Source organism: Theobroma cacao, chromosome 5, assembly GCF_053813885.1.
Source record: "Theobroma cacao isolate CCN51 chromosome 5, ASM5381388v1, whole genome shotgun sequence".
NCBI classification, from domain to species: domain Eukaryota; kingdom Viridiplantae; phylum Streptophyta; class Magnoliopsida; order Malvales; family Malvaceae; genus Theobroma; species Theobroma cacao.
Genome location: NC_142643.1, coordinates 701,498 through 726,193, shown reverse-complemented (window position 1 = coordinate 726,193; position 24,696 = coordinate 701,498). Strand labels below are relative to the sequence as shown.

The window sequence follows — 24,696 nt, the reverse complement described above, 5'->3', positions numbered from 1 at the left end:
TTCCTGCAAGTATAACTATGCAGTGGAGAGTGGAGGTTGGCAGAGGAGATCAATGCCCGTTTGCACATAGAAACTGGGAGAGATGGTACCACCCTTCTGTATATCGCACGACCCTAGGTTGCATCGAAGGACCTTCATGCAAACGACAATTCGGCCACTATGCTCACAATGCAGAAGAAAGACGCAACCCTGATCCCTATGCTCAGATGGAGGAAGAAAACGTAAATTGCGGTCCAGATCTTCTGCAACTCATATTGATGCAAACAACATGACTGTGGTACTAAAACAAGAGGGGCAGGAACTCGACTAGGAGACTGTCAGACTCTCCCTTCAATCTCTCTGCCATATTCTCTGCAACTAAAACTGCAGAGAGAGCTCTGTTTTTTGAAAACCCAAGCTTGAAAATCCAATATTTCTTCTCTCTCTCCATTTTTTGGTCCTAGATGAACTGCTTCATAACGAGCGGTGTTACTTTTTCTTCAATCATCTGTTGTGATACCACTGTCTTCAGGAAATCAGTAAAACTTCTTGACTTTTTACAACCAATCTGACGTTTCAGGAATCAGGGGCAACCCGTGTATGCTCTACTGTTAGATTTTACAATGGGTAAAGAAATGAGGGCCTTTCCTTTGCCTTTCTCACAATGTACAATCAGTTTTGGCTTCATGCTTTACAATTCCTCGTGAGGTTATAAGCATACATGTCCTTCTCAATCGGTTTGGCTCCACACAAAATAGTGAATCAGTCAAAGATGAGTACACAAGGAAGCACCTTGGGAAAAGAAACTTTGCTGAAATTAGGACCGCAATGCACAACCTGGAGGTCATTGGGAATGGTTTGATTCCTGAGTGGTCCATTATCTATTGCCTGATATTAGAGATTTGTATTACAAAATATGCAAAATCCATCACTTGGCAGCTTCAAATTAAGACCCCGGGAAATTTTAGACATAAAAAAATGACTCGCAAATCAATGTCGAACTCAACCACAAGGAAGAGTGGAAAATGTACATTCTGTGCCTAAAGCTGCAGTATGAAACCCACAGGTAACAGAGTGGAAACATTTTTTGACCAAAAGGAATCTATTACTAATTTATTACTGAACATGGATCACATTATTCCTACACATCCGTACGCCACGTGACTCTAGATCCTTGCTGCAATCTGCTTGCGGAGACAACTGGTCCTGTAATCAAAGTCGGCGGACTCCTTTCACACGAGATTTCCCCCTTCAAATGTTATTTTCAGGGTTTACCAGTTAGAGATTTTGCATGGAACAACTCTGCTTTACAAGCCAGTGATTTGCATGTGAAATCCCACAAGTTCATCTGCTACCTGGTGCATCATGAGATCAAGTAATTGCTCCCCAAACTCCGCACAGATATCTTCAAAGTCCTCAAACGTGAAAACCGTCTTGGGTTCTATCCAATTTGAGAATTTTATATCTTCTTCTGTCAACTTGCAAGGCTTTCCCACCAACTCCATGTAATACTCAGTCTCCTCGATACCCGTTGACTCGAAATTCCTTTTAGTATATTCCTGCTTTCCAAGACCTTCAGTGATTGAAATGCGAGCACTAAAATTCATAGCAGGGGAGTCATGTTTCACTGACTTTGATGACCATTTCTTCTCTGACTTCAGTTCCAAGGACCTTGACTCTGCTGTGAGGAAAATGTTTAGAATAATCACGTTAGGTAGCAAGGACAGCACCAATTTTGCAGTATTCACAGAAGCGGAGATGGCTTAGAAGTTTAGAAACACAAACCTGAAATGCCATTTTCTTGGTGGGCAGTAAAATCATCTACATTGAGGACAGAAACAGGGCTTGAACCCTCTGAGTTATTCTCAGAGTACTCAACTTTCTTCAGTTCACGTTGACTCTTTTTCTTCCTTGTCAGAACAGACGCTTCCTTTTGATTTACCATCTTCAAGGGACGTTTTGCCTTTGAATTGGCACCACGATTAATCTGAACATCCTTGGCTCCACTAATGCAGCTACCAGCCTTCAAAGAATGTTGACCAGAGACTCTCCTCCGCTCATTCTTTAGCTTAGCTATCTTCTTGTTTTTCTCTTGATTCTCCCCCTTACAAGCTACTTTCTCTCTCAAATTCTCCTTTTGCTTATCATGCTTACTACTTGATCCATCTCCTTTCTCAGATTTCCTCGGCTTAAGCCCTGCTTCATTACTTTTATCCGCACTATCCAAGTACACAACCAAGAAATCATGATTATGATTATGCTGCAACAGTTGCGGACCTTGCGGTACCTCACGAAACGACGCTGATGTTTTCACACGGCGGTGCTTGGCATTTGCCAAATCAAACTCCAGCATATAATCCATGAAATTGACTGACCTGCTCCGTGTAACAGGGCCTGGATTGTTACCTTTCTGAACCCAGTTTTTCTCTGGCAATGAGTCTAGCCCCATTAGCCTCGCCACAATTCCAGGACCACTTTCAGAAGCTTTGACTTGAACCTTAGCTTCATCACCAACAAACCCGTTTGTAGTTGACTCTTTAATGTCCTCCGATGGATGTGTCTGAGGACTCCCTGAACAAAGAAGCCGGCGGACAACGGCCGAAAAACACCCAGAACTAGAACTTTGTGTGTTGCTCATGGTTCCAACGGGAGAAAAAACAAACAGAAGCAAAAGAATGTAGTGAGAGAGACTAGCTTGGTTGTATACAGTGAGATGATTCTTGCTAGGGACAAGGGTTCAAAAACTAGTCAGCAAAAAAAACCCTGCGAAAGAAACCTAGAGGGGCGGGCTTTGAGTTTAAGTTTTTGTTTCGATTTCATAGGATTAGGAAGGAGGTCGGTCCACGTATCATAGGGAGAAGGCTTTTGGTCGTCGAATTCACAGTGCAAAATAAGCATAATGCTAAGACCTAGGCGCAATTAAGTCACGTATAGAGTGTACGATAAAGTGCATGGAGACAAAATTTGTCTGCACATCTGTCTTTGCTCAGTTTTTTCAGAGTATATTTATTGATTCACGTTAGCCTACGCTCCCATGCCATGCTTAGAGGATAAGAGGATTGCCCAAAGAGGAGGACCACGCTGGCTATCTTAGGCTTATGTTTTTTTTTTCACCATTGAAGAAGGTAGGACAGCAGTTCTGGGGCAGCCGAAGTTGTGGACTTTTTGATGTTCAAATCTTGCTGGGGTACGAATTTTGACAGCCACCGACTCACTCAGGTCCTTGCTGACAACTTCCAGGAAAATTCTTCTCTGTTCATACAGTTCTTTTGGGCCATGATTGGCCTTTCATTTTCATGTAGATTCGGCGTTGTATTTAAAACTTTTTGCAGTTGAAATCTTGGACCAGAGTCTGTCATTAAAAGCCCAGAGTATAAGGGCCGGAAGTTCAATCTAGGACCATAAGGGTATTCTTTAATAAAGTATTTTATCTTATTCGACCCGGATACATCAGATTTATATATAATTCCAGTCTGAGTTTGGAATGAATTCGGATTATATTGTCAGACGCATTTACAAGGGCAGTGGGTGAAAGAACTATTTCCAAAAGAAAATTTAGTGTTTTTTATGTGAAATGTAAGAGGAATACTCCATTGTTACCAGTAACATTTAGCTCCAGCTCGAATTTGGGAGTGTTAACTCCATATGCATCTAGCAGGCTGCAAGACTTCACTTTGCCTAAACATTAGAAACTAGTAGTTTATAGTATCAAATAGATTCCAAGTTCGTAGAAATTTGTATATGATTTTCTTTTGGCTGTGAATCAGGGGGCAAGAAAAGGAAGAGAATCTTTCATTTGTTTGCAAGTGATTTCCCATGTAACAATCCCTTTCACGTGCAAAATGAGACTATAACATTGAGACTTCAAGGGTTTTCTGTTCTTGCTTGATGGTAATTAAAGAAAAAATAATCCTTTAAATAGAGATATTTAAATATAAAAAACTGTCCCAACTTGTGACATTAGGTGTATCTAATGGAAATGGGCAACTTTGGACGTCGTCTTATTTTCCTCGTGAATGCACCAAGGAACAGAAGGATACTGACAAATCAGTTGTCAGAGGATTGTAGGTAATGATATTTGATTGTTGATAGTGATTCATCACCAAGAAAAAAGAGAAAAAAAAGCTGCTAATTTCTCATTACCACATCAATAGAATAGTAGAGACTGATAATGATGTATGGTAGTGATTCGCTTGATCACTTCTTCTGATCGGGACCACTTCCGAAAGTAAAGAGGAAACTTGATGTCTCCATTTCTCACATATCCAAGGGTAAACAACAAGAAGAACTCATTCTTTTGTGAACTCCTTTTCTCCATTTTTGTAGAGGATTTAATCAAGCAATCAATGTTTAATTTAGCTTGAGCAATTATTTCTCTTGTAAAGAATAAATATATATTTTCCTTTAGAAGTAAAATGGCAATATAGAAAAAAAAAAATACCCTGCATTATATGCTTTGCCACCCCCCAAAAAAGAAGGGCTCCAATTGCCCTTGTTAATTCTACTTCACAACTTAAATGGTCTCTTACGCAAGTTCTCTGCTGTTCCAGCTGAGGAATGTTATGAAGAATCATGGCTTACTTAGAAGGGTCTTTAAGCTCTGCGTCACTTTGGTAGTACACAACATCTCCAGTGTCACTAACATAGTGATCTTTCTTCAAGCTTCTTATCAAACTTCCAATCAGGTGAAAAGGTAGAGGACCTGATTTTTCTGGCTCCCGGTAGTATTTTCCAAGAACTGGCTTAGCTGCCTCAGTCTATGAGATCAAAACAGGAAAAAAAAAAAAAGAAGGAACAAATGGATTAGAAATTGTATTCAAAGAAATATCAGAGTCTCAAAACTATACGAGAGAGGTACTCACCGCGTCTACCAAGTGGTAGTGAGGGATCTGAGGAAAGAGATGGTGTATGACATGGGTTCCAATGTCATGGTGGATGTTATTGATCCATCCATAGTCACGGTCAAGTGTTGTAAGCCCTCCCCTCAAGTAACTCCATTCCTGTCAAAGATTGTTTCAAGGAAACATTCAAGTCAACCTTGGAATTCCATACAAAACATTGTCTGAATATCGGAATTTTCAACCTTAAAAAAACACTTCTCTGACGGCATTGCATTAGAGTTTGGTAGGGAAATTATACCTTTCCACGGTACCAAGGAAGCTTCTCTTCATGACCATGGTGATGCAAGTATGTAACGCCATCCAACCACATTACAAATATCTAAACAACAAAGCAAAGACGAGTCAAATTGAATTCTCTAACTGGTGAGGAGATACCTACGCTTGCATCATTTCTACAATGGAGGAAATAGATGACCAAAAGAAAAACGAAAGCTACCCAGTAGGGAATGCCGTATAGTTTAAGCAACTGCGTAGGACCCATTGTGAAGCCTAACCCAACAAGAATAGCAGCCATGGCCGTCCAACATAAGGTGGAAGTAATCACATCTTTTCTCTCACTTGGGACAAACAGATCACTGTTAGGGTCAAAGTGAGAACCTGTCTTCCCTGGACTTCTGATCCACTGTAATTAAAATTAACAGCCATTAATTTCTCACCATCTAGGATCAAATTTATCAACCAAGCTCCAACACACTTACAAGGTAGAAAGGATATGCGAGCATGGGAAAAGGCAACATGAACCGCAATATTCGAGTTACATTATCCAAACTCCGGTATATCTTCTCAGATAACTGCAAAAATTAACCAAAGTTTTACATTTTAGACTAGGTGGAAAGGAAGAACAAAAGGGTGGTAATAGAACAAAACCAACACCAGAAAGAACAGAGAAATTTAACCAACCGGGTGCCATGATTCATCATTCTCAACATGCCCATGGTTTTGATGATGAGTCCTATGGCTAATTCTCCTGTAAAGTCAAACAGAATTAAAATGAATTTAATAAAAACTTCCTGATAAATATAATGCAAACTTGGCTATCAAAAAAAAAAAGTATAATGCATACATGCTAAAATTACATATACAAATTGAAAAACGAAAAATTTCCAAATCTATAGCATACCATCCATGATAAGGCACAAGAATCGAAGAATGCAAGAGATGCCCCACTACACTGTTTAGCTTGGGATTGTTTGAAAAGCTCCCATGGCCGCTGCACAAAGAAATCCAGAGCATCCCAAATTAAGCAACAATTAATGAAAATAAGCATATAAATTCAGAGAGGCAAATCTAATAACAGAAGGCTGTGCTGCAAATTGTGAATTACCAATCATGACCAAGAACAAAAAGACCCCAAAACATGGTCCCTTGAGCAGCCCAGTAAAGAGGCCAAACAAGCCAGTTGTTGAGATAAGCCGCAGCAGCAGCAAGGCCAAAAACCACAGCAACATCCCTCACGACGTAGCTCATAGATTTCCATGGATCCTTTACCCAACAATGCTTTGGTATGGCAGCTCTTATATCAGATAATTTGAACGGTGGCGGCGCCCCTGGGTCGAATCCTGACTCTTCTTCTTGTTCTCCAAACCCGTTAACATAACGGATTCTCTCTTCTCTTTCCTCATCTTCTTCTATGGATGCAACTTTCAATGGAGCACTCACTTTCAGCCCCCAGTTTCTGTCTTCAAAAACCCCAGTAGAGAATTTTATCGAGTTTGTTGTTTTTAGATCTGAAAAGTTCTTGCTTGTATGTAAAAATCTGGGTTTTGAAGAGTTCCTCGAGACGACTCCAGCTCTGGGTCTAGCGTAGATATGAGGAAGAGGCTTTAAACCACATTCTGATATCACAAAACTCGCCATTAAGAACCCCACAGTAAAGGCTCAACCAGGGGCAGGTCTAGGCTACAGAGAGAAAAGGAAAACAAAAAAGGAATATGTAACAGAAACCAAATACTACTAAATAAGTTGCCAACTTTAAGGTGAGAGAAACAAAAACAGTTCTTGACGCTATCAATCTTGTTCGAACAACAACCTCACGATTCTTGGATGTTCTCTCTCCTCAGCAACAACAGGTCACAATATTTGTGAGTGTTTCTGTTCCTTGAGAAGAGAGAGAGTTAGGGAAAGTCCGGGACTTTCCGCCCCCTTAAAAAGGAAGGGAGGAAGGGGGTGCCGGAACGAGTGAGAGTCAGCCTGTCAACATTTTTTTTTTTTTTAAGATTTGTGGACTTTAGGTTATGGTTCGGCCGGTGCAGTCCATCTCATTGGAGCGTGTTTCACTTTTCCCATGTGGTAGAATTCGCGTGAAACCCCTTTCCGGTGCATATGACAGTGCCATTGTACTTGGACCTGTTCACGCATTCATGTCTTCCATGGTCATGGACGGAATTTCCTTGGTGGTGGGATAATATTAAATATAAAAACATTTACGATTTTTTTTCCCATGAGCTTCGAAAGGTCGGTATTCTACTGAAGCCCATAAGGACCACAGCCACAGAGATTGAAAGAACAAGTACCAGCATGCGTATATCGTGCTGGCTTTGTCAAAAGAGTACGTTTTAAGTTGGATGACTACGATTTCCATTTGCTTCCCCTGTTGGGGTATCCTGGTTCTTTGTGGGAAATCTAAATCTATGAGTGAACGGTCTTAGATTTTCATAAGACATGAAGAACAAACTACACGTATCACGTGGTTTTACCAACAAAAATTCTATTCTTTGATGTGAATCTGAAGTACTTTCTCCCTGGGTCTAATTAATTATTTTATTTCATGCCATTCAGAAGGAAAGAGGAATTGCATTTCTCTTTTAAGATAATATTTGGTCAAAGCCAACAATGGGAACCCATAAGTACCGAACTTCCTAGTTTTGTTATTTTAGTGAAAGTTCGAGTCAATAGCCATAGCTTCACACGTTTTTTATGTTCTTTGAAATTTTATACTACATCCAATGGGACTTGCTAATTGGTTGTTGATTTGTTTTAGACTTTAACAAGTTGACGTGATTAATTAAATGTATCATGTGTGAGTTCAATGAATTTAATTCATTTTAAACGCGAAATTGTCGCTTTCTTGTTCATTAGCTTTTCTGATTCTGTTTTATGGTTCAATCTTTGAAAAAGGGTATAGTCCCAAAGTTCATGCAGACACAGTTCCTGCTTACCATTCTTTGTTATTAATGGAAAGTTCTGATACTAGTAGTAACCTGCCGGGAAATTCTGCATCACTGATATGGATGGTAGATTGTTCCAAAATAAAGATTTTACACCTCTATACTTCATCAACATCAATCCTTTTTTACATTCACTCTTCAATATGCATTGCATAAAAAGAAATCTATGATTTTCGACCCCATGTATTTTTATCAGCATGAATCGTATTTAAGCAGCTGCAACATATATTTACTTTACATCGGAAACAGTGAACTCGTGAATGCTGTCGTCTGTCGAAGCTGCAACCCTCAATTTTCCACTAAGCAGATCATATGCTTTGCAGAAAGTTGGTAGTGTGCAATGATAATGGCCATCAAAGATCCTCTTGGTTCAAGTCTCCTGTTCCCGAAAGTGATCAAGACATTGAACATGAAAGAACTAATCTCAAGATCATTAATCCCCATTTGTATCCCCTTATATCTGCCACCACTTTCGATTTTCCATTGCCTTGACAAGCTCATCTGCCAATGATGCAAAGTTTTCAGCCCCACTTTGCAGCTCTTCAGTACGCCTGCTGATTCTCTGGTACAATCACACGTAACCAGAAAGAAGCTAATTTAGAGGTAAGCATTAGAATATGCTACATCAATATTTTATTAAATTAATAGCACTAAAATATTCATCTTCTAGCATAAATTAGTTCTTCAGGGAAATATTTCTCCACAGCTCTGTTCCTTTGGTCTCATTAAGTATGAACAATTAAAGGGTAAGCAGTTCGGTTTCCAAGTCTAATGAGATTTTATCCATACAAATGCTGAATGCATTCTAAAGGAAACCATTTTTACCTCTAGCTTTTCCTGCCTTTCCACCAGTTTATTTCTTGCATGCGCAGCTGCTGAAGAGGCATCCTGCAATATCAGATAGTGGAGTCTTCTCAGGATGCTGCTACTGCGAAAAAGATGAATTGATAAAACCAAAAGGTGTCAAGAACTGTTACCCCAGTTTTTCTATATTTAGCAATAATTTCTTGAGGTGTTCTAAGTCTGGGCGTTGTATCATCTGATGCACCTAACAGTTTTTCTCTGTCTGTTTCCTTCTCTGCAAGTAGAGAGAATATTCTGACAGTTCATTTTGAGAAGTTTAGAAATCATGAAAAGTGAGTTAGAAAGTCAGATTTACCTCCTTTTGTTTTAACAACTTCATGAGATGAGGAGCTAGTTACAGGTGGCATTTCATCTATTTCAATGTCATCTGTGCCAAAAGAAAAAGCATGCTGTCAGAGAAAAACCAAGAAAAAAGAAAAAATGTGGATCATAGGTGTAGACAGAACCTATATCAAGCTCCACATCTTCCTGCGTATTTATAGCATTCTGGGCTGTGTCTAAGAATGGGGACATCAAAAACTTTCTCTCCAAATGAGAAAAATCAGATTCTGGCGTTGGAGAAGTATTCACTTTTCCTCCTTTGAAGCCTTTGGCTATACCCCTAAGAATCCCTGGTGCTGCACCCTGCAGTAATTTTATAAACTGTATAAGCAAATTTGTTTCTTCAGATATAAAAACCAAGAAAGAGATTTTTCCATGGACCTGTTTTTTGTTCTGATTTGAAGAGAAACTAAAGGCAGCATCAGCAGCCGCAGCAAGAACTTTATCATGGAGACAAGGCAGAGATTCTGGAACCCTAGATCGGCAGAGCAAGTTCTCAGATTCTTTTTCTTCATTAATGATCTTTATGCTCATTTTTAAACTTTCACCATGCATTAAATTAAAAAAGTGACAGTAGTACCTGAAATCATTTTCACCATTCAAGAGAGAGACAAATGCCACTTCACATCCACTTGCCTATTATATAACAACGTCAGGCATTTATCATCAGATCAATTATTGAGAATACAAATATATTGACCCAAAAAAGGGTTATAACTAGTAGAGGTAATTTTGGATTTGTGTAGCATATGTTAATGAATGTTCTTAAATCTATTTTTTATATGTCATCACGCACTATGGTAAACATTGAAATGGCTTTCTGAAGATAAAATTCCAAGAGAATGTACCAGTGTAACTTGTGCATTATCAGAAGTCATCATCTTATCCATGTTTGCCTTGTAGTTCCACCTTAGAATTGACATTATGGAGCTTTCTTTAACCAATTCCAAGTCTGGCAAGGATCTGCATGGAGATAGGTACTAAAATTATCAGTCATTTGATAAACATTAATAATAATAATAGTGATCATCATCAGAGGAACAAAATCTCTATTTAAAACATGGGAATTAAATGACACAATAACGGAATCAACACCCTAGTTAAGGACCAAAAAAGAAAAAGATACACTATCAACGTTTCACCTTATCTCCATATCCCCTGTTTGAAACAGCAAGACCAGTCCACAAACTCTTCCATCTTTCTTAAAAGTGGTCGTCCAACAGCAAGGTTTTGCATGTTTTACTTTAAGAATGGTTTTATCCTTCCCCTATAGAAACAATATCCCCTTAGCATACAAAAGGACGCAAAATAACATTTTGAAGTAAAACATAGAGAAGGCAATAAATGCACCTGAATCACAGACTTCATGGAGTACAAGCGCAATGAATTTTCACAACAAAGCAAAAGAAGTGCATCAAGTGAGTGCTCCTGAGAGGATGCAGTTTCTGAAGAGGGGAGATGTTCAGTCCCAGTTGAAGAAGCATTAAGCCTAGGCTCACCCTTGTCAGTGGTATCCTTGCTGGATTCCTCCAGCTGCTTTTCACAGTTTAATTCAGATACAGAAAAACTGCTCTCTGGAGTTGAAAATATTATCAGAATTCTATTATCCATAACTACTAAGTACGAAAAAAGGTAAACTATAAGCATCCAGGTTTATTATGGTACTTGCCTATAATGTACATGGAAAGTGCAGTTTCTTCTTTTTTCAAGTGCCATGGATGAGGGCGTATCATCGCACCATTACCACCATCAACAGAGATAATTTTTCCATCCTTGGTTAAGATAAATATTATTTCCTCTTCAGATTTGACTGCAGCTTCTGTTTCTGAATGCTTTGAGCTTTTTACAAGGCTATGAGCATTTTTAAACTCTAACCAAGACACTGAAATGATCGGAGATGACGAACTAGATACACAGTCAGTAACAAACAAAACTGATGATGAACTCACATCAAGTACAGCGACCTGTTGTGGAAGCATAAAGAAATATGAATCCTTCTCAAATAGAAAGCTGGAATAACCAGCAAATCCCTTATGACCTAGCCTCTTAGAAAAATGAAGAGGATGCATCAAACAAAGAGAAGACACATGAAACTTACATGACTAAATTCAAATCCAACAGCAAGCTTGGCTCCACAATTAACAAACTGCATGGCCCGAACTGGTGAATTAAGAAGGGAAAATACAGCTATACACTGAGGTCCTTTTCCTTGGGGCAAACTCTGAACTGGAAGGCAAGTTGGATGACATTAATTTGAGAAAATAAAGGCTCTAATAAAAGTATCATAAGATAGAAGCTTACCTTCACATTTCGTCTCAGTGACATAGTGAAAGCTTGTTTTACCTGAGCTGCCATTGAGGTTATAAATGCGAACCTATACAAGGCAGACTGTTAAAAACATATATAAAGCACCAGCTTTATGCCAGCTTTTGACACATCAAAGAGGAAGAGAAAATGTAAAGAAAAGGTTCTGACCACTCCACATTCATTTCCAACAGCCAAACTTAAAGTGAGCCAACAGAAGTTCAGGGTGGTCACTGGAGCACTTAAACCAGCCACATTTGTACCTTGCACCTGCCAATCATAAGAAATTATTTGATGCAAACAAAATTGCATTAAAAGGACAAAACATTGCTGGAACTCACTTCTCCTTCTAAAACAGAGATAAGTGTCAGGACAGGGTATGACGCATCCCATATCCGAACAGATCCATCCTGGTAACCTGCTATGTACACTTGGTTGATACTTTTGTCTTTGGCAACAGATAGTTGTGTGGGTACACCCCCTGTCAAGGGCCACTTTATGCCACCAGCTGGGGTTGGTGTTGAGCCTGGTTTCATCATTGATGCAAGCTGATGGAACAGAAGGAAAACATAAGACAAGAAAAACTTTATAGAACTCAATGACTTCAAATAATAAACATATTTATGAGAGAAGTGCAATACCTCTGACAGACCTTTTGGTGAGTTTCCTCCTTTGGGTAGCACGCTGAACTTTGCCACAGTCATTGATGGGTCGGCTGTAGGTATTACCATGGGAAATTCCACTGGACAGGAAAATTGTTTCCTCTCATGCTCAGATAACAAGGTAGACAAGATCGTATCATCATAAAGATGCAGTTGTCCAGGGTTTGTCAACACAAAAAGATCAGCTTTGTGATTGCCCCCTGTTGCCCCAGCAGTTGGCAACAAAATCATGTCAGCAAAAGAGCCAGTGAGGGTAAGGTCCACACGACCAACACATCTAACAGTCTCCATCCCAGATGACCATTCAAGACTCAAAACCTGTAACAGCCATATGAAGCTTTAAATTCAGCTTCTTCTTCTTTTATTTTATTTTATTTTTAATGGTAGACAGCTTCCAAATAGAGACTAGAAATAGATACAGTTATCATTTTGCAACAAAGTACTATAACTAACTTAAGACAAAACAACACTCATCAAAGTTACATTTTACACCACCCAAAAGCAAGATAAAACTAACTTGACATAAAAACTTAAAATAGACTATTATTATCATGTTAAAAATAGGAATTCCTACCCAAGCAAAAAAAAAAAAAAAAGGAATTCCTAAATTAAGTATATTTACTAGAAGTTATAGCCTCTTAAATGAATAAATTACTTCATAATGGATGACTATTCTTTTAGAATCTACCAAAACGCTAGTGAGAACTTTACACCCTTTAAGAACATATGTCTACACATTCAAATTATTTAACTTCATTATATAAGATCCAGCAGACATTTTACAATTACATAAATTTTAGAATATAAAGTGTCGAAGTGCAGTCAAATGCCTAACGCACCGTTAGAACTTCTTCAGATCCTATTTCATCACCACCATAGATAAAAAGTTGGCCATTACAATCATTGCGGGATCTATTGTTTGAGGACCATTGTAAGACAATCACAGGAAGTCTCCTCTCAGCAGATGACAATTGCAGCTTAACAACATTTTTGTTTTGTCCATTTCGTTCACCTTTAGAAGAGGCAATACTTGATGTATTCCAGAACAAGATATCCCCATCTATGTATCCCACTGCAAGAATGGTTCCATCAGAAGATGCCCAACAAATAGCACTTATCTCCTTTTCTTGTAGATGATGCTCAAATGTATCATCTTGAACATCAGACTCCACCGCATCCTTTAACTGAAGATCCTTTCCACCTCCAATAAAAAGAATTTGAGCTTCAGAAACATCCCAAAGAATTATCAAACCATTTGCATATGCAATTATGACTCTGCAAAAGAATATAGTTGAAAATATTAAAGTGATGAGAAGACACTCAAATAATATTGATTGCTTGCGTTTTCCTTACAGTCTAGGGGAATTAGGTTCTAACCTAAAATAGCAGTTCCATGCTAGTAATGTTGCAGCCATACTTAGATGCTGATGGAATCAAAGATTAGATCCAAATGTACACCTTGGACTAAAATATGTTATTTTGTGGTAATGCATCAAATTGTCCTAAGCTTTTTTCACATTTACCGTACACAAAAAGTAAAAGTGAAGGTTCAAATTCAAACCTTATGGATTGGATGCCAAAATGATAGATAAAATCAAATGGTCAAAATTGACTTAATATTAAGTTGAGCCTCAGTCCTTATCAATTCCAAAAGTTGACCTAATTTAGGCAATTGCACTTACCTATTCCCAGAAGAATGGGGTTGAGGAAGAATCCCAACAACAGGTTGGTCATCAGGAAATGAAAACCCAGCTGCTTCTGTGAGCCAGAACCAAACAGTCTATTAAGAGGATAGAGAACCTAAAAGCTTAAAATAATATATCTAGCAGACTTCAATATAACTGTGAACCAAAAGATCGATACATAAGAAATAATATTTAAGAAATCCAAGTCATATAGGCCAAACTGCCAAAGGAGAAACATGAAAAGTAATTTAATTATCCTAATCACAGTTCAAATTATTTATTGACCACTAGTAAGGAAAGAAGAAAGTACCACTTAAAGAATTTGCTGATATATAATAGGGCAACTGCAAAAGTTTTCCATTTTCAGCATCATACTTAATCACTGACATCAAACCATACTCATCTCCAATGTACCTGTGTGAAAAGATAGAGCAACAACGTGATGCAGCTTTCACCAAATATACACTTCCATAACTACCACACTTGCAGCTGATATAGAAATATATTAAATCATTATTTTGTAAACAAATTATACATGAACTGTGAACCACTGATGAAAGAGAAGGCAGTAACGTTGGATTCCCACTGTAAACAACATGCTAGACACCTGCTTTCCAGATTCCAAACCTGTAAAAATTGGGAAGTTGTTTAACATACAGATAAATGAGTCCGTAGGACCTAACCACCGCAAAGTTGATAAAGAATCAATACCTGAATATCATTGTCATTGGAGATGCTGATTAAGAAACCCTGGTTTTGTATGAACTGCCATAAAAATAATAAATTTTAGTTCATAGCTGAATGTATAAGAAAATGTACCTGAGGTTTTAAATAGATTAAGGAGTTAATCAAGTCACAATCTTCAATATCTCATTGTTTTTCAGAAGTCCCGAACATGATGTCTAAAACGGCTTTCATAGATGGACAATCAAATTTCTCTCAACAGAAAAACATTTCATCTTGAAGTTCTTAGAAGGAATTCACATTTTTTTTATCTTGGAATTTTCTAAGGATTAAAGAAATACTGATATAGCCAGCAAGCCTTAAAAGCATTTTGTGCGGTACATATGCAAACCTCCAAATACTTGAAAGGCAATTGCTTCGGAGATATGAAAAGTGCCTCAATTCCATCACCACCAATAACTTTAATCCGGCCATCCCTATAAAATAAATGGGAATCGATATACATATACAAAGAAAGCAAGTAATTAAAACATTTGTAGATGAAGCAATTCTTCAAGATACTAAGGGCATTTTGGTTTGATGAATTCAAACAAATAACAATCACAATTCAAAACATTCTTACATCCAACAACCTCCCAACAGCAAATAATACTAAAAAATTCAAAAAAGCTATCATATTCGAAGCATTGACATGACCATCTACTCCCAGCAGAAAGCTTAAAACTTTACTCACAAAGTCCCGATAGCCAAGAGCCGCTGAATAGGGTCAAAAGTAAGGAGTGATGCAGTAGATGGGATCCCATAGTGGATAGCAACTCGCAAATCCAAGTCTTCTGATTTCAAATTCTCATGCTGCACATTTTGTTGAAACCATTTTTTTTTTTTTTTTGCAAAAACAGAAACCGACCCAAGAAGCTCCATCAGATGTTTACGCATAAAACAGAGAAAGAATCTGAAGAATCTAAAAGCAATATGGGAATTTCGTTTTGTACCTGAGAATGGTGAACCGCTTTCTGAAGCAAGCGTTTGGCAAACATGGTGAATCCAGATTGAGGTGAAATGGAATCTGAAGAAAAACTTTCCTTTCTTTTATGTTTCGGATTGATGCTTGCTTTGGGTGTTAAAGACTTTTTCTTTGCTTAGTTGCAGTGATTAACCCGATGAAAGATGTAAAAGCTGAGACTTTGTCATGCTTGGGTCAATATGGAATATTAGCTTGTTTCATCCCAGATAAAATTAAAACATGAAATTCGAATAGCTATGCTGCCATTGTCGACATGTCTTGGGTGTTAATCTTCTGCATTCAGCCTTCTCATTAGCTCCCCAAAATCTGCACTTTAAACTTGAACTCAATAGCTTTCTCTGACAGCTGTCAAGATATGATTTTTTGAAGAACGTGATTGCAGGAATTTCCAAATAAACTCATTTGCAGGAGATATGACCCCTTTTGGCGACTTTCTTATTTTAGACGATGACTGTTTGTCTCAGGCTAAACTTTTTAGAAATTAACCACACTTAATATGTAACTTTGCAAGTTCTTCAAGCGGGGATGTAGCTCAGATGGTAGAGCGCTCGCTTAGCATGCGAGAGGTACGGGGATCGATACCCCGCATCTCCATTAAAATTTTTTTCCTTGCTCATTCATTCTTCTAATCTTCTCTGCCTCTGTTCATTGCAGTAATGAAGATGAAGGAAACTTAAGCTAACATTCACCATAAAAATGATAGCTTGTGCATTAATGGAGAAAATTTCTGCAGCTGCTTTACCAACTTTTGCTTGGCAATGGATAATAGCAAGAACAAGCGGCTGATTTAAAACAGCAGAACAAGCTGATTTAAAACAGAGTACTTGGGCTAACAAAGCCAACTGCATTACAATTCTGCACCAAAGGAGACCTTGGACTTAAAATTGAGAACTTTTGCAGCTTTTAGTCTTACTTTGTATATGATGTTAGATTCATGGTTGAGTATTATTCAACAGAATTTCTGGGAAAACCCAGAGAATTTTAAAGAAGATTATTTGCTACCTCATTGAGTCATTGGCTGTTCTATCTATGTTGTCATTGAAGTTTCTTACCTTGTTTGCTTAATCCCAATGGTTGGTGGAGAATGTTCTGTTCCTTAAAAGAGGGAAAAAAGCGGCCGTGATAGTTAGAATGTTCTGACATTGCTGAGATTCTGAAGTTAAGCTCTACTCTGACTGTTAACAGGGGATGTAGCTCAGATGGTAGAGCGCTCGCTTAGCATGCGAGAGGTACGGGGATCGATACCCCGCATCTCCACTTTTTTCGGAGTTTCAACTTTTTCTTGTACCGCAAGCACGGACAGGAAAGAACAAGTGGGAGTTCTAAAATGATTTTGAGTTCTCAAGTTTTCTTGTCTTGAGCCCCAAGAATAATGCAAGGCCTAGACACAATAAAGAATTGAAGATTATCAAGTGGGAAGACTGCATATATCATTTAACAATTCATTTTGATTTGAATATTGGAAAAGACCAGGAAAGGAAGTGGAGGCAGTCATCCTTTCTCTATAATTAAATTGGTTATGGTGAAAAGGAGGGGAGAAAAAATGTCTGAAAAGGAAAACCTTTTGATTTAGTTGACTCAAATGGAGGATTAGAAGAATGTTTTCTACTTGCAAGCATAGAGCAAGACAATATTATAGACCACCACAGAATTATATATAGCGTTTCTCTCATCAGCAACAGCACTGAAAGAACTACAAAGCAGTTATCAATGGATTCATGTGTTTCAGAACCTGAACCAGCTTCATCTGAAACTCTCAGCAAGAAGTATTGCTCTTCATGTGCTTTACTTTCAGTGTAAATTTCTGAGTTGTTTGCCTTCTTCAGTGACCTTCTGGTGACTAATACTACTTTTTTTTCCTTTCTGCTTTCTGCTTAGTGCTCTTAAGAGAGAAAGGAGGGCAAGAGAGAGGCAGGTCAGAGAAGAGGAGAAAAAGAGGCAGGTTAGCACAATCAGGACATCACAGAATCAAAGACAACAGGCTGCAGACGATGATACCATTGATCCTACGGTAGGTTTCACCAAGTTCACTACTTTTTTCTAGAATTCTCAGCTTCCCTATAGATGCTTAAAATAAAATTTGGTGGCAGCAATATCTGAGGAACAGAATAAAAAGCTTGGCATTGCTGAAGGAATCCGGTTTCAATCCATACCCTCATAAGTTTGTGGTTTCAATGTCTATCACTGAATTTGTTGCCAAATTTGGAAGCTTGAGCATCGGTGAACACGTTGAGAGCACTGAAATCTCCTTAGCAGGTACTCAGCGTATGAGTAGGTTTAATTTCTATGTTTGTCTCTTAGGTGAGTACTCTGATCATGATTACAATCTTTTAAGGGAGAATAATGAACAAGAGATCATCCTCTTCAAAACTATACTTCTATGACCTTCAAGGAAATGGTGCTAAAATTCAAGTGATGACAGATGCAAGGTATATCTTCTTTTTTCCTGTCTTGAATTCCGTCAGTGATCCTCTTAGATAGGTGTTATTAAGCTTCAAGGTGTTGTTACTGATATTGAAATCAAGCTGCTTAGAAACTTCCTGTTTCAACCAACATCATTTGCTGTGGGAGAATTGACCTTTGTCTTGAACTTGATTCTGCTAGGCATTCCAACATGGATGAAAATGAGTTCTCTAACTACCACTCAGGGGTGAAGCGAGGTGACATTGTAGGGATCAGTGGTTTCCCTGGTTAGTTTACATCTATATTTAGTAGGATTGCTCTTTTTCCTATCAAATTTTTTCAGTGGAACCTACCATTAGCATTTGGAACAGCATGCTGTTTCGTATTCTGGACCAAAATTGTCAGTTGAAAGCTCTTTGCACCTGAGCATGTTGCAGGGAAGAGTCAAAGAGGGGAATTAAGTATTTTTCCCAAGTCATTCGCAGTACTCACCCCATGCCTTCACATGCTACCAAGGCATACAGTCACCTCCAATTGTGATGAAGCACAGTCTAAGGTAAAAGATCACAAAGGAATTTTTATGTTCTTTATAATTCTTTTACTAATGCTAACTAGATACTCATGTCTCTAGAAGAAAACAACTGATCATTTATGGACCCCTGGAATGACAAGAAATCCAGAAACTTACACTCTCCGAGATCAGGTACGTAATTCTGCTTTATGATTTATCTTTCCTTGTCATGTGTGCCCCGGAATTAGCTTCTACTCTCAACTCCCCTAGTATGTTTATTGCTACTAGCAAGTTATACAATATGAAGGGTCAGTTTGCTTGCTAATCTTTCAATGACCAACACCAGATACTTCTGCTAAGAATTTGTCAAGTCATGTGTCTTTCATCTGTGCAGTTGATAACAACTTCTTTAATGTTAGGAAACTCGATACCGTCAACGTTATCTAGACCTGATGTTGAACCCAGAGGTTCAGAAAGTATTCAGGACCAGGGCCAAAATCATATCTTACTACAGAAACTTCCTTGACAATCTTGGATTCATAGAGGTATGAAGCTAGTCCGGCATGGTGATCAAATATCTGGCAACATCTTTTGAACTTTCCCTGGTGTTTAGTTTGCTATAAATATTCTATCCATCCCTCTCAGGTAGAAACTCCTGTGATGACTATGACTGCTGGAGGAGCTGCAGCCAGGCCATTCATTACACATCACAACGAATTGGATATGAAGCTCTATATGCGTATTTCTCTAGAACTGTACCTCAAGAAACTGGTTATCGGTGGGCTTGATCGTGTTTATGAGATTGGGAAAGTATTTAGGAATGAGGGAATGGATCTAACTCATCTTTCAGAATTCACAATGTGTGAATTTTACATGGCCTATGCAGATTATAATGACTTGATGGACCTAACAGAGAAGTTGTTATCAGGTAAGCTTCCAAAAGCATTTAATCCAACTTGTTTTATTTCAAATTAACACCCTAGCACTCTTATTTAACTTGACCAGGTATTTACTATAGCCATCTTGATTCACTTTGAGCACTGATGCAACTGTAACTTTTCTGTTTGATTTTGTGCATAACATATCTATTAGGCATGCCAGACAGTGAACGATTTTGCAACATTTTAAAACTTGCAGGTATGGTGAAGGAGCTGACAGGGAGCTACAAAATAAAGTACCATGGTAATGGCTTCGACAGCGAACCTATAGAAATCGATTTTACTCCACCTTTTAGGTACAAGTACTAGTATGTAACATCAGTTAGGTTATCAGTATAACTATTCTGTCAGATACTGCTTTGTGCTTTGAAGGGTCTAATGGTTATTGTTTCCCTAACTTCTGTAGAAGGATGGATCTGATAGAGGAGTTGGAATCTAGAGCAAACCTCAGCATACCCAAGGACCTTTCCAGTGAACCTGCCAATTGGTATTTGTTGGAAGCTTGTGAAAGATTTGATGTCAAATGCCCTCCTCCGCACACCACAACCCGGTTGTTAGACAAGGTCATTTCGTTCCCTAGTTGACCAACAATCACCATCTATCTATATGATGCAATGCAAACTGGACTCATGTTAACAATGTCACATCCATATGATGCATGTTGATGCTCCATATCTGACTCTGGACATTGGAATACATACGAAATGTTGATATCTTGATACCTTTATTCTTTCTTCATATTTCCTGTGATCAATTTCAATAACTTGAGATGCACCCTTACCTGAATTCGATGAACGCAATGCACTGAATGTCTTTTAATAGCAGCTTGTAGGCCATTTTCTTGAAGAAACTTGCATAAATCCTACTTTCATTATCAACCATCCTGAGACCATGAGTCCACTGGCAAAGTGGCACAGATCAAAACCAGGATTAACCGAGCGCTTTGAATTATTTGTCAACAAGCGAGAGGTACATTCCAAGTGGTACATAGATTTTTTTTTTCTGCTTAGTTCATGCTATTGACTACTATTTTTACCAATCAATCCTGTTCTCATTTGCAGCTATGCAATGCATATACCGAACTGAATGATCCTGAAGTGCAGCGCCAGAGATTTGCTGAGCAGCTGAAGGTAGCATCTCTCTATCTCTGCAGCTCCGATGCAACCATAGGTTGCAGCAACAAGCTAAGGATTAGATCTACCTAACATAACTTTTACTTCTTTCAGGATAGACAATCGGGTGATGATGAAGCAATGGTTTTGGATGAATCATTCTGCACTGCTTTGGAGTATGGACTGCCCCCAACTGCTGGACTGGGAATGGGGATTGATCGGCTAGCAATGTTGCTTACAGATTCACCAAATGCTAAGGTCAGTGGCCTTCAAAAGGGAACAAGAAATACATAGTTGGACTTGGAACTCAATGTAACAAGTCTTTATGTTTTTTTTTTTTTGCAGGAAGTTCTCCTGTTTCCCGCCATGAAGCCTCAGGATTAGAGCCCTCTTAATTCTTATTCTTACAAGTTATAATGGCGACCCTTACATTGAAACCAGACAGAATATTTCACTTTAATCACTTGGCAGATTGCTGTATATGTTGTTGTCTGTCACTAATTGGCCATTCCTCTTTGGCTAATTGGAGATAAATATCATATGTTAAAATAATATGGTTGTTATTAAACAGTTAAGGCTGTAAACGGGGCCGAGTTGATTTTCTACAAATATCTATAATATTTGATTCAATAATATAGAGTTCGGATATCTTATATTTAATTATGGAATAGATTTAAATAAAATTTTAATATCTGCTCTAAGTTTAGATAAATTTCTGATATTACCCTTAAAATATTTGTTACTCAAACCTAATTATATTAATTTTCAAATATTATAAAATACCCTAACGCTCTTAACCCTGATTATACATATATATTAAACATTATTATAAAATAAATCTTAAAAGAACAAATAAAGATAATTTGAAAGAATAATTAAAGAGAAGAAAGAAAGTGTTTAGGGAGAGAAAAGAGATCTTATTGAATTGTATATTTACAAATGAAGTGAAGGGGTCTATTTATAAGCTAACAACCCATTGAATCATAGTCCTAATCTAATTCTATCTAAGAGTTCAAATCATATTACATTCCATGTATCTTGCCTTTTAGGTTGTTTGACTTGGTCTGCACTTCTTGGGTTATAATATAATGGACATTCACATATTTATTCATAACATTCCCCTTGAATGTCCATTATATTAAGAATATACCTCGTTAAAACCTTACAAGGAAAAAACCTCATGGGAAAAAATCTGAGTGAAGGAAAAAGAGTACATAATTTTTTTCAAGAATACGCTTTTAAATTACTGCCTTATTAAAAACCTTATCAAGAAAAACCTAGTGGAAAAAACCTTAATGAAGAAAAAGAGTACAGTGCGTATTTTACTCTACTGATGACTGCAATATAGAGATCTTTGAAATGATGCATTCCAACTTTTCAAATGTTGCAATAAAAAGGGCTTTGGTGAACAAATCTGCTAGATTGTCACTAGACTGAATTTGTTGAACAATAATTTCACCTTTTCTTGGAGATCATGAGTAAAGAATTTTGGCAAACTATGTGTTTTGTTCGATCGCTTTTAATATATCTTTCCTTTAACTGTGCTATGCAAGTAGTATTGTTCTCATATAATATTGTTGAAATTTTCTTCTTGATTGACATGCCACACGTTTCTCGAATATGTTATGTTACAGATCTTAACCAGACACATTCATGACTTGCTCATTAATTACTAAAATTTCTACATTGCTAGAAGAAGTAGCAACTATAGTTTGTTTTATAAAATGTCATAAAATAGCCATACCTCGATATGTGAACAAATAACCTGTCTGGGATCGAGCTTTATGTGGATAAGATGAATATTCTGCATCTGCATAACTAATTAAATTTTATTTTGATGCATTTGAATTATATAAATCATATCCATTGTTCCTCGAAAATAACAAATTATATGTTTAATTTCATTCCAATATTTTCGAGTTGGAGAAGAACTATATCTTGCTAATAAATTTTCAGCAATTGATATATCAAGTCATGTATTGCTAACAAGATACATTAGTACTCCAATTGCAATAAAACATGGTACTTCAGGATCAAAAAATTCTTCATTATCCTCACGAGGTCAAAAAAGTCTTTTTTTACATCTCATAACCTTACAACTATTTGTGAACTCAATGGATATGCTTTCTCCATATAAAATCGTTTTAGCACTTTTTGCTATAAAATTAGATTAATGGACAAATATTCTATTTGTCAAGTGTTTAATCTAAAGACTCAAACAAAACTTTGTTTTTCCAAGATCTTTCATCTCAAATTCTCTCTTTAAGTAATCTACGGCTTTTGATAACTCTTCAAGAGTTTCAATAATGTTCAAGTCATCAACATAAACAACAATTATAATAAATTCATATATAAACCCCTTTTATAAAATACATAGGCGTATAGGATTATTACTATAGCCTTCTTTCAACAAATTTGCACTAAGGCGATTATACCACATGTGTCTAAATTGCTTTAATCCATATAAAGATTTATTTAATTTGATCGACGAAATCTCTCGGGATTTCAAATTTTGTGCTTCAAGCAACTTAAATCCTTCAGGGATTTTCATATAGATATCGATATCAAATGAGCCATATAAATAGGCTGTAACTACACTCCTTAGACGCATTTTCATTTTCTGTTTATTGCTAGACTAGTTAATATAGAATTGAAATTATGCCCACCACAAAAAATATCTCTTTTCATATTTAATACTAGATCTTTGGGTAAAACATTGTGCGATAAGCCGTACTTTTTATCTCATAATCTCATTTTTCTCATTTCGTATTCGCACAAATACCTATTTATATCTCATTAGTTTTACATCTTTTGATGTACGAACTATAGGTCTAAAAACTTCACGTTTTTTCAATTAAATTCAACTCCACTTTGATTGCGTCTTTCCATATTGGCTAATAATTTATATAAGTTCAAGATCCTCGTTTTTCTTTCATAATATTGAGCCCTATATTATACAAAAAATATCATCGACGTTTATTTACCGGTTCCATCTTTTCCCATTATGACATAATTGATTGAGATCTCTTTATTTTCAATGATTTCAGATACGTGAATTTTTTCTGAAATTTTTCTTAATTATGTCAGGGGTCTCTTTTAGAGTTTATACTTGCTCTTTCTAACCATCTTAAATATTTGCTCCTTTTCTTTTTCTAGGATTTTATCTTTGGAACCGATTGATTTCCATGCTTCTGGCGTGTCTTGTCCTACAAGGATATCAATGCTAATAAAAGCATTTGCAACTAGTATATAAGATTTAGTTATTTCCTTTAGGTTAGTAAAGACGTCTGGCAATTGATTTACTATATTTTGTAAAATAATTATCTTTTGAACTTCAAGTTCATATTGCTTTGTGCGATGATCAAAACTAAATAATTAATTCTGTAAAACCCAATCCTATAAATACATGTCATGACATACATGCACTGAGTAACATGTTATTATGCTAGGAAAGCACATAAGAAAAGACGAAACCTGATATCGTACCTAACGGTACACTTGAGTTGATTTAACCTCGAACTAGTTCAAATAGGAATTATAGGATGAAATTTAATATTATATAGTCCAGGAATGACTAAAAATGATTGTTCGGAGTTCGAGGGTTCATTTTGGGTAAAATTAGAAATTTTGATATTCAAGGGCAAAATCGTCATTTTGCCACTTAAGATAATAATTTGATCATGGAGTGAAATTTTTGATCAAGATTAACTATTTGGAGTATAATTTAATGATAGGAAGTGAAAAAGTTTAATTCTTGTGATTTCTGGAGTGTAGGGGCAAAATCGTAATTTTGCCATCCACGGACAAAATTTGAGATTTTGAGAGAATTTAGATCAAATTTGACAAATTGGAGAATGGTATGAGTATAAGGGATGAAAAATATGTCTATGGACAATTTTTCAATTTTTGGGGTAAAAATGTAATTTTTGACTTTTACAGGGGCAAAAGTGTAAATTTCAAAAATTACTCCACCAAGACTTTGGATGAGTCTGAGAATTTTATCTAAGCTATGAATATATAAGACAAGTGTATGGTGAAAATTTGGAAACAAATGGATGAAATTTTAAAAATGGGCCAATGGGAAAGTGACATGTGGTATTTTTTAATGATATAATATTATTTTAATGAAAAATCAGCCCAT

The 24,696-nt window shown here is 37.0% G+C and overlaps 4 protein-coding genes and 2 non-coding genes across 8 annotated transcripts; 3 read left to right on the top strand and 3 right to left on the bottom strand.

The window, feature by feature from the left end:
* Positions 1-786: 786 nt before the first annotated feature.
* ACI1 (ALC-interacting protein 1) lies at positions 787-2,947 on the bottom strand. Of its 2 annotated transcripts, none has more exons than XM_018122449.2 (2): positions 1,765-2,947; positions 787-1,660 (listed from the first exon to the last, which is right to left on the bottom strand). In XM_018122449.2, exons 1-2 carry the CDS (start codon positions 2,615-2,617, stop codon positions 1,287-1,289), a joined length of 1,227 nt encoding a protein of 408 aa, XP_017977938.2. In that variant the 5' UTR covers positions 2,618-2,947; the 3' UTR covers positions 787-1,286. The 2 variants fall into 2 exon arrangements, with proteins under 2 accessions (XP_017977938.2, XP_017977939.2); XM_018122450.2 differs by having other exon boundaries at positions 787-1,657.
* Positions 2,948-4,347: 1,400 nt separating this feature from the next.
* LOC18597527 (omega-3 fatty acid desaturase, chloroplastic-like) lies at positions 4,348-7,277 on the bottom strand. Its single transcript, XM_007026612.3, has 9 exons — positions 6,910-7,277; positions 6,205-6,779; positions 6,001-6,090; positions 5,781-5,847; positions 5,579-5,671; positions 5,317-5,502; positions 5,119-5,199; positions 4,842-4,979; positions 4,348-4,736 (listed from the first exon to the last, which is right to left on the bottom strand). The coding sequence occupies exons 2-9, from the start codon at positions 6,735-6,737 to the stop codon at positions 4,557-4,559; spliced, it is 1,368 nt and encodes a 455-aa protein (XP_007026674.3). The 5' UTR covers positions 6,738-6,779; positions 6,910-7,277; the 3' UTR covers positions 4,348-4,556.
* An 841-nt stretch (positions 7,278-8,118) lies between these two features.
* On the bottom strand, positions 8,119-15,768 carry LOC18597526 (uncharacterized). The gene is made up of 24 exons (XM_088806534.1): positions 15,560-15,768; positions 15,301-15,419; positions 14,959-15,043; positions 14,595-14,648; positions 14,419-14,510; positions 14,194-14,297; positions 13,881-13,956; positions 13,038-13,473; positions 12,178-12,516; positions 11,878-12,084; positions 11,708-11,806; positions 11,534-11,606; positions 11,331-11,458; positions 10,898-11,196; positions 10,583-10,799; positions 10,375-10,499; positions 10,081-10,195; positions 9,813-9,868; positions 9,614-9,707; positions 9,358-9,535; positions 9,207-9,278; positions 9,025-9,125; positions 8,873-8,935; positions 8,119-8,609 (listed from the first exon to the last, which is right to left on the bottom strand). The coding sequence occupies exons 1-24, from the start codon at positions 15,602-15,604 to the stop codon at positions 8,502-8,504; spliced, it is 3,285 nt and encodes a 1,094-aa protein (XP_088662660.1). The 5' UTR covers positions 15,605-15,768; the 3' UTR covers positions 8,119-8,501.
* A 344-nt stretch (positions 15,769-16,112) lies between these two features.
* Positions 16,113-16,185, top strand: TRNAA-AGC (transfer RNA alanine (anticodon AGC)). Its single transcript has one exon. It is a non-coding gene; the product is annotated as a tRNA-Ala (tRNA).
* Positions 16,186-16,775: 590 nt separating this feature from the next.
* Positions 16,776-16,848, top strand: TRNAA-AGC (transfer RNA alanine (anticodon AGC)). The gene has a single exon. It is a non-coding gene; the product is annotated as a tRNA-Ala (tRNA).
* A 273-nt stretch (positions 16,849-17,121) lies between these two features.
* LOC18597525 (lysine--tRNA ligase-like) lies at positions 17,122-21,035 on the top strand. 2 transcript variants are annotated; one of them, XM_088806597.1, is made up of 15 exons: positions 17,122-17,357; positions 17,470-17,602; positions 17,682-17,847; positions 17,927-18,020; positions 18,196-18,281; positions 18,432-18,550; positions 18,629-18,697; positions 18,925-19,050; positions 19,151-19,433; positions 19,643-19,739; positions 19,850-20,006; positions 20,269-20,412; positions 20,505-20,573; positions 20,670-20,813; positions 20,901-21,035. In XM_088806597.1, the coding sequence occupies exons 1-15, from the start codon at positions 17,302-17,304 to the stop codon at positions 20,937-20,939; spliced, it is 1,782 nt and encodes a 593-aa protein (XP_088662723.1). In that variant the 5' UTR covers positions 17,122-17,301; the 3' UTR covers positions 20,940-21,035. The 2 variants fall into 2 exon arrangements, with proteins under 2 accessions (XP_088662723.1, XP_088662722.1); XM_088806596.1 differs by having other exon boundaries at positions 17,123-17,357; positions 18,626-18,697.
* The last annotated feature ends 3,661 nt before the right edge of the window (positions 21,036-24,696 follow it).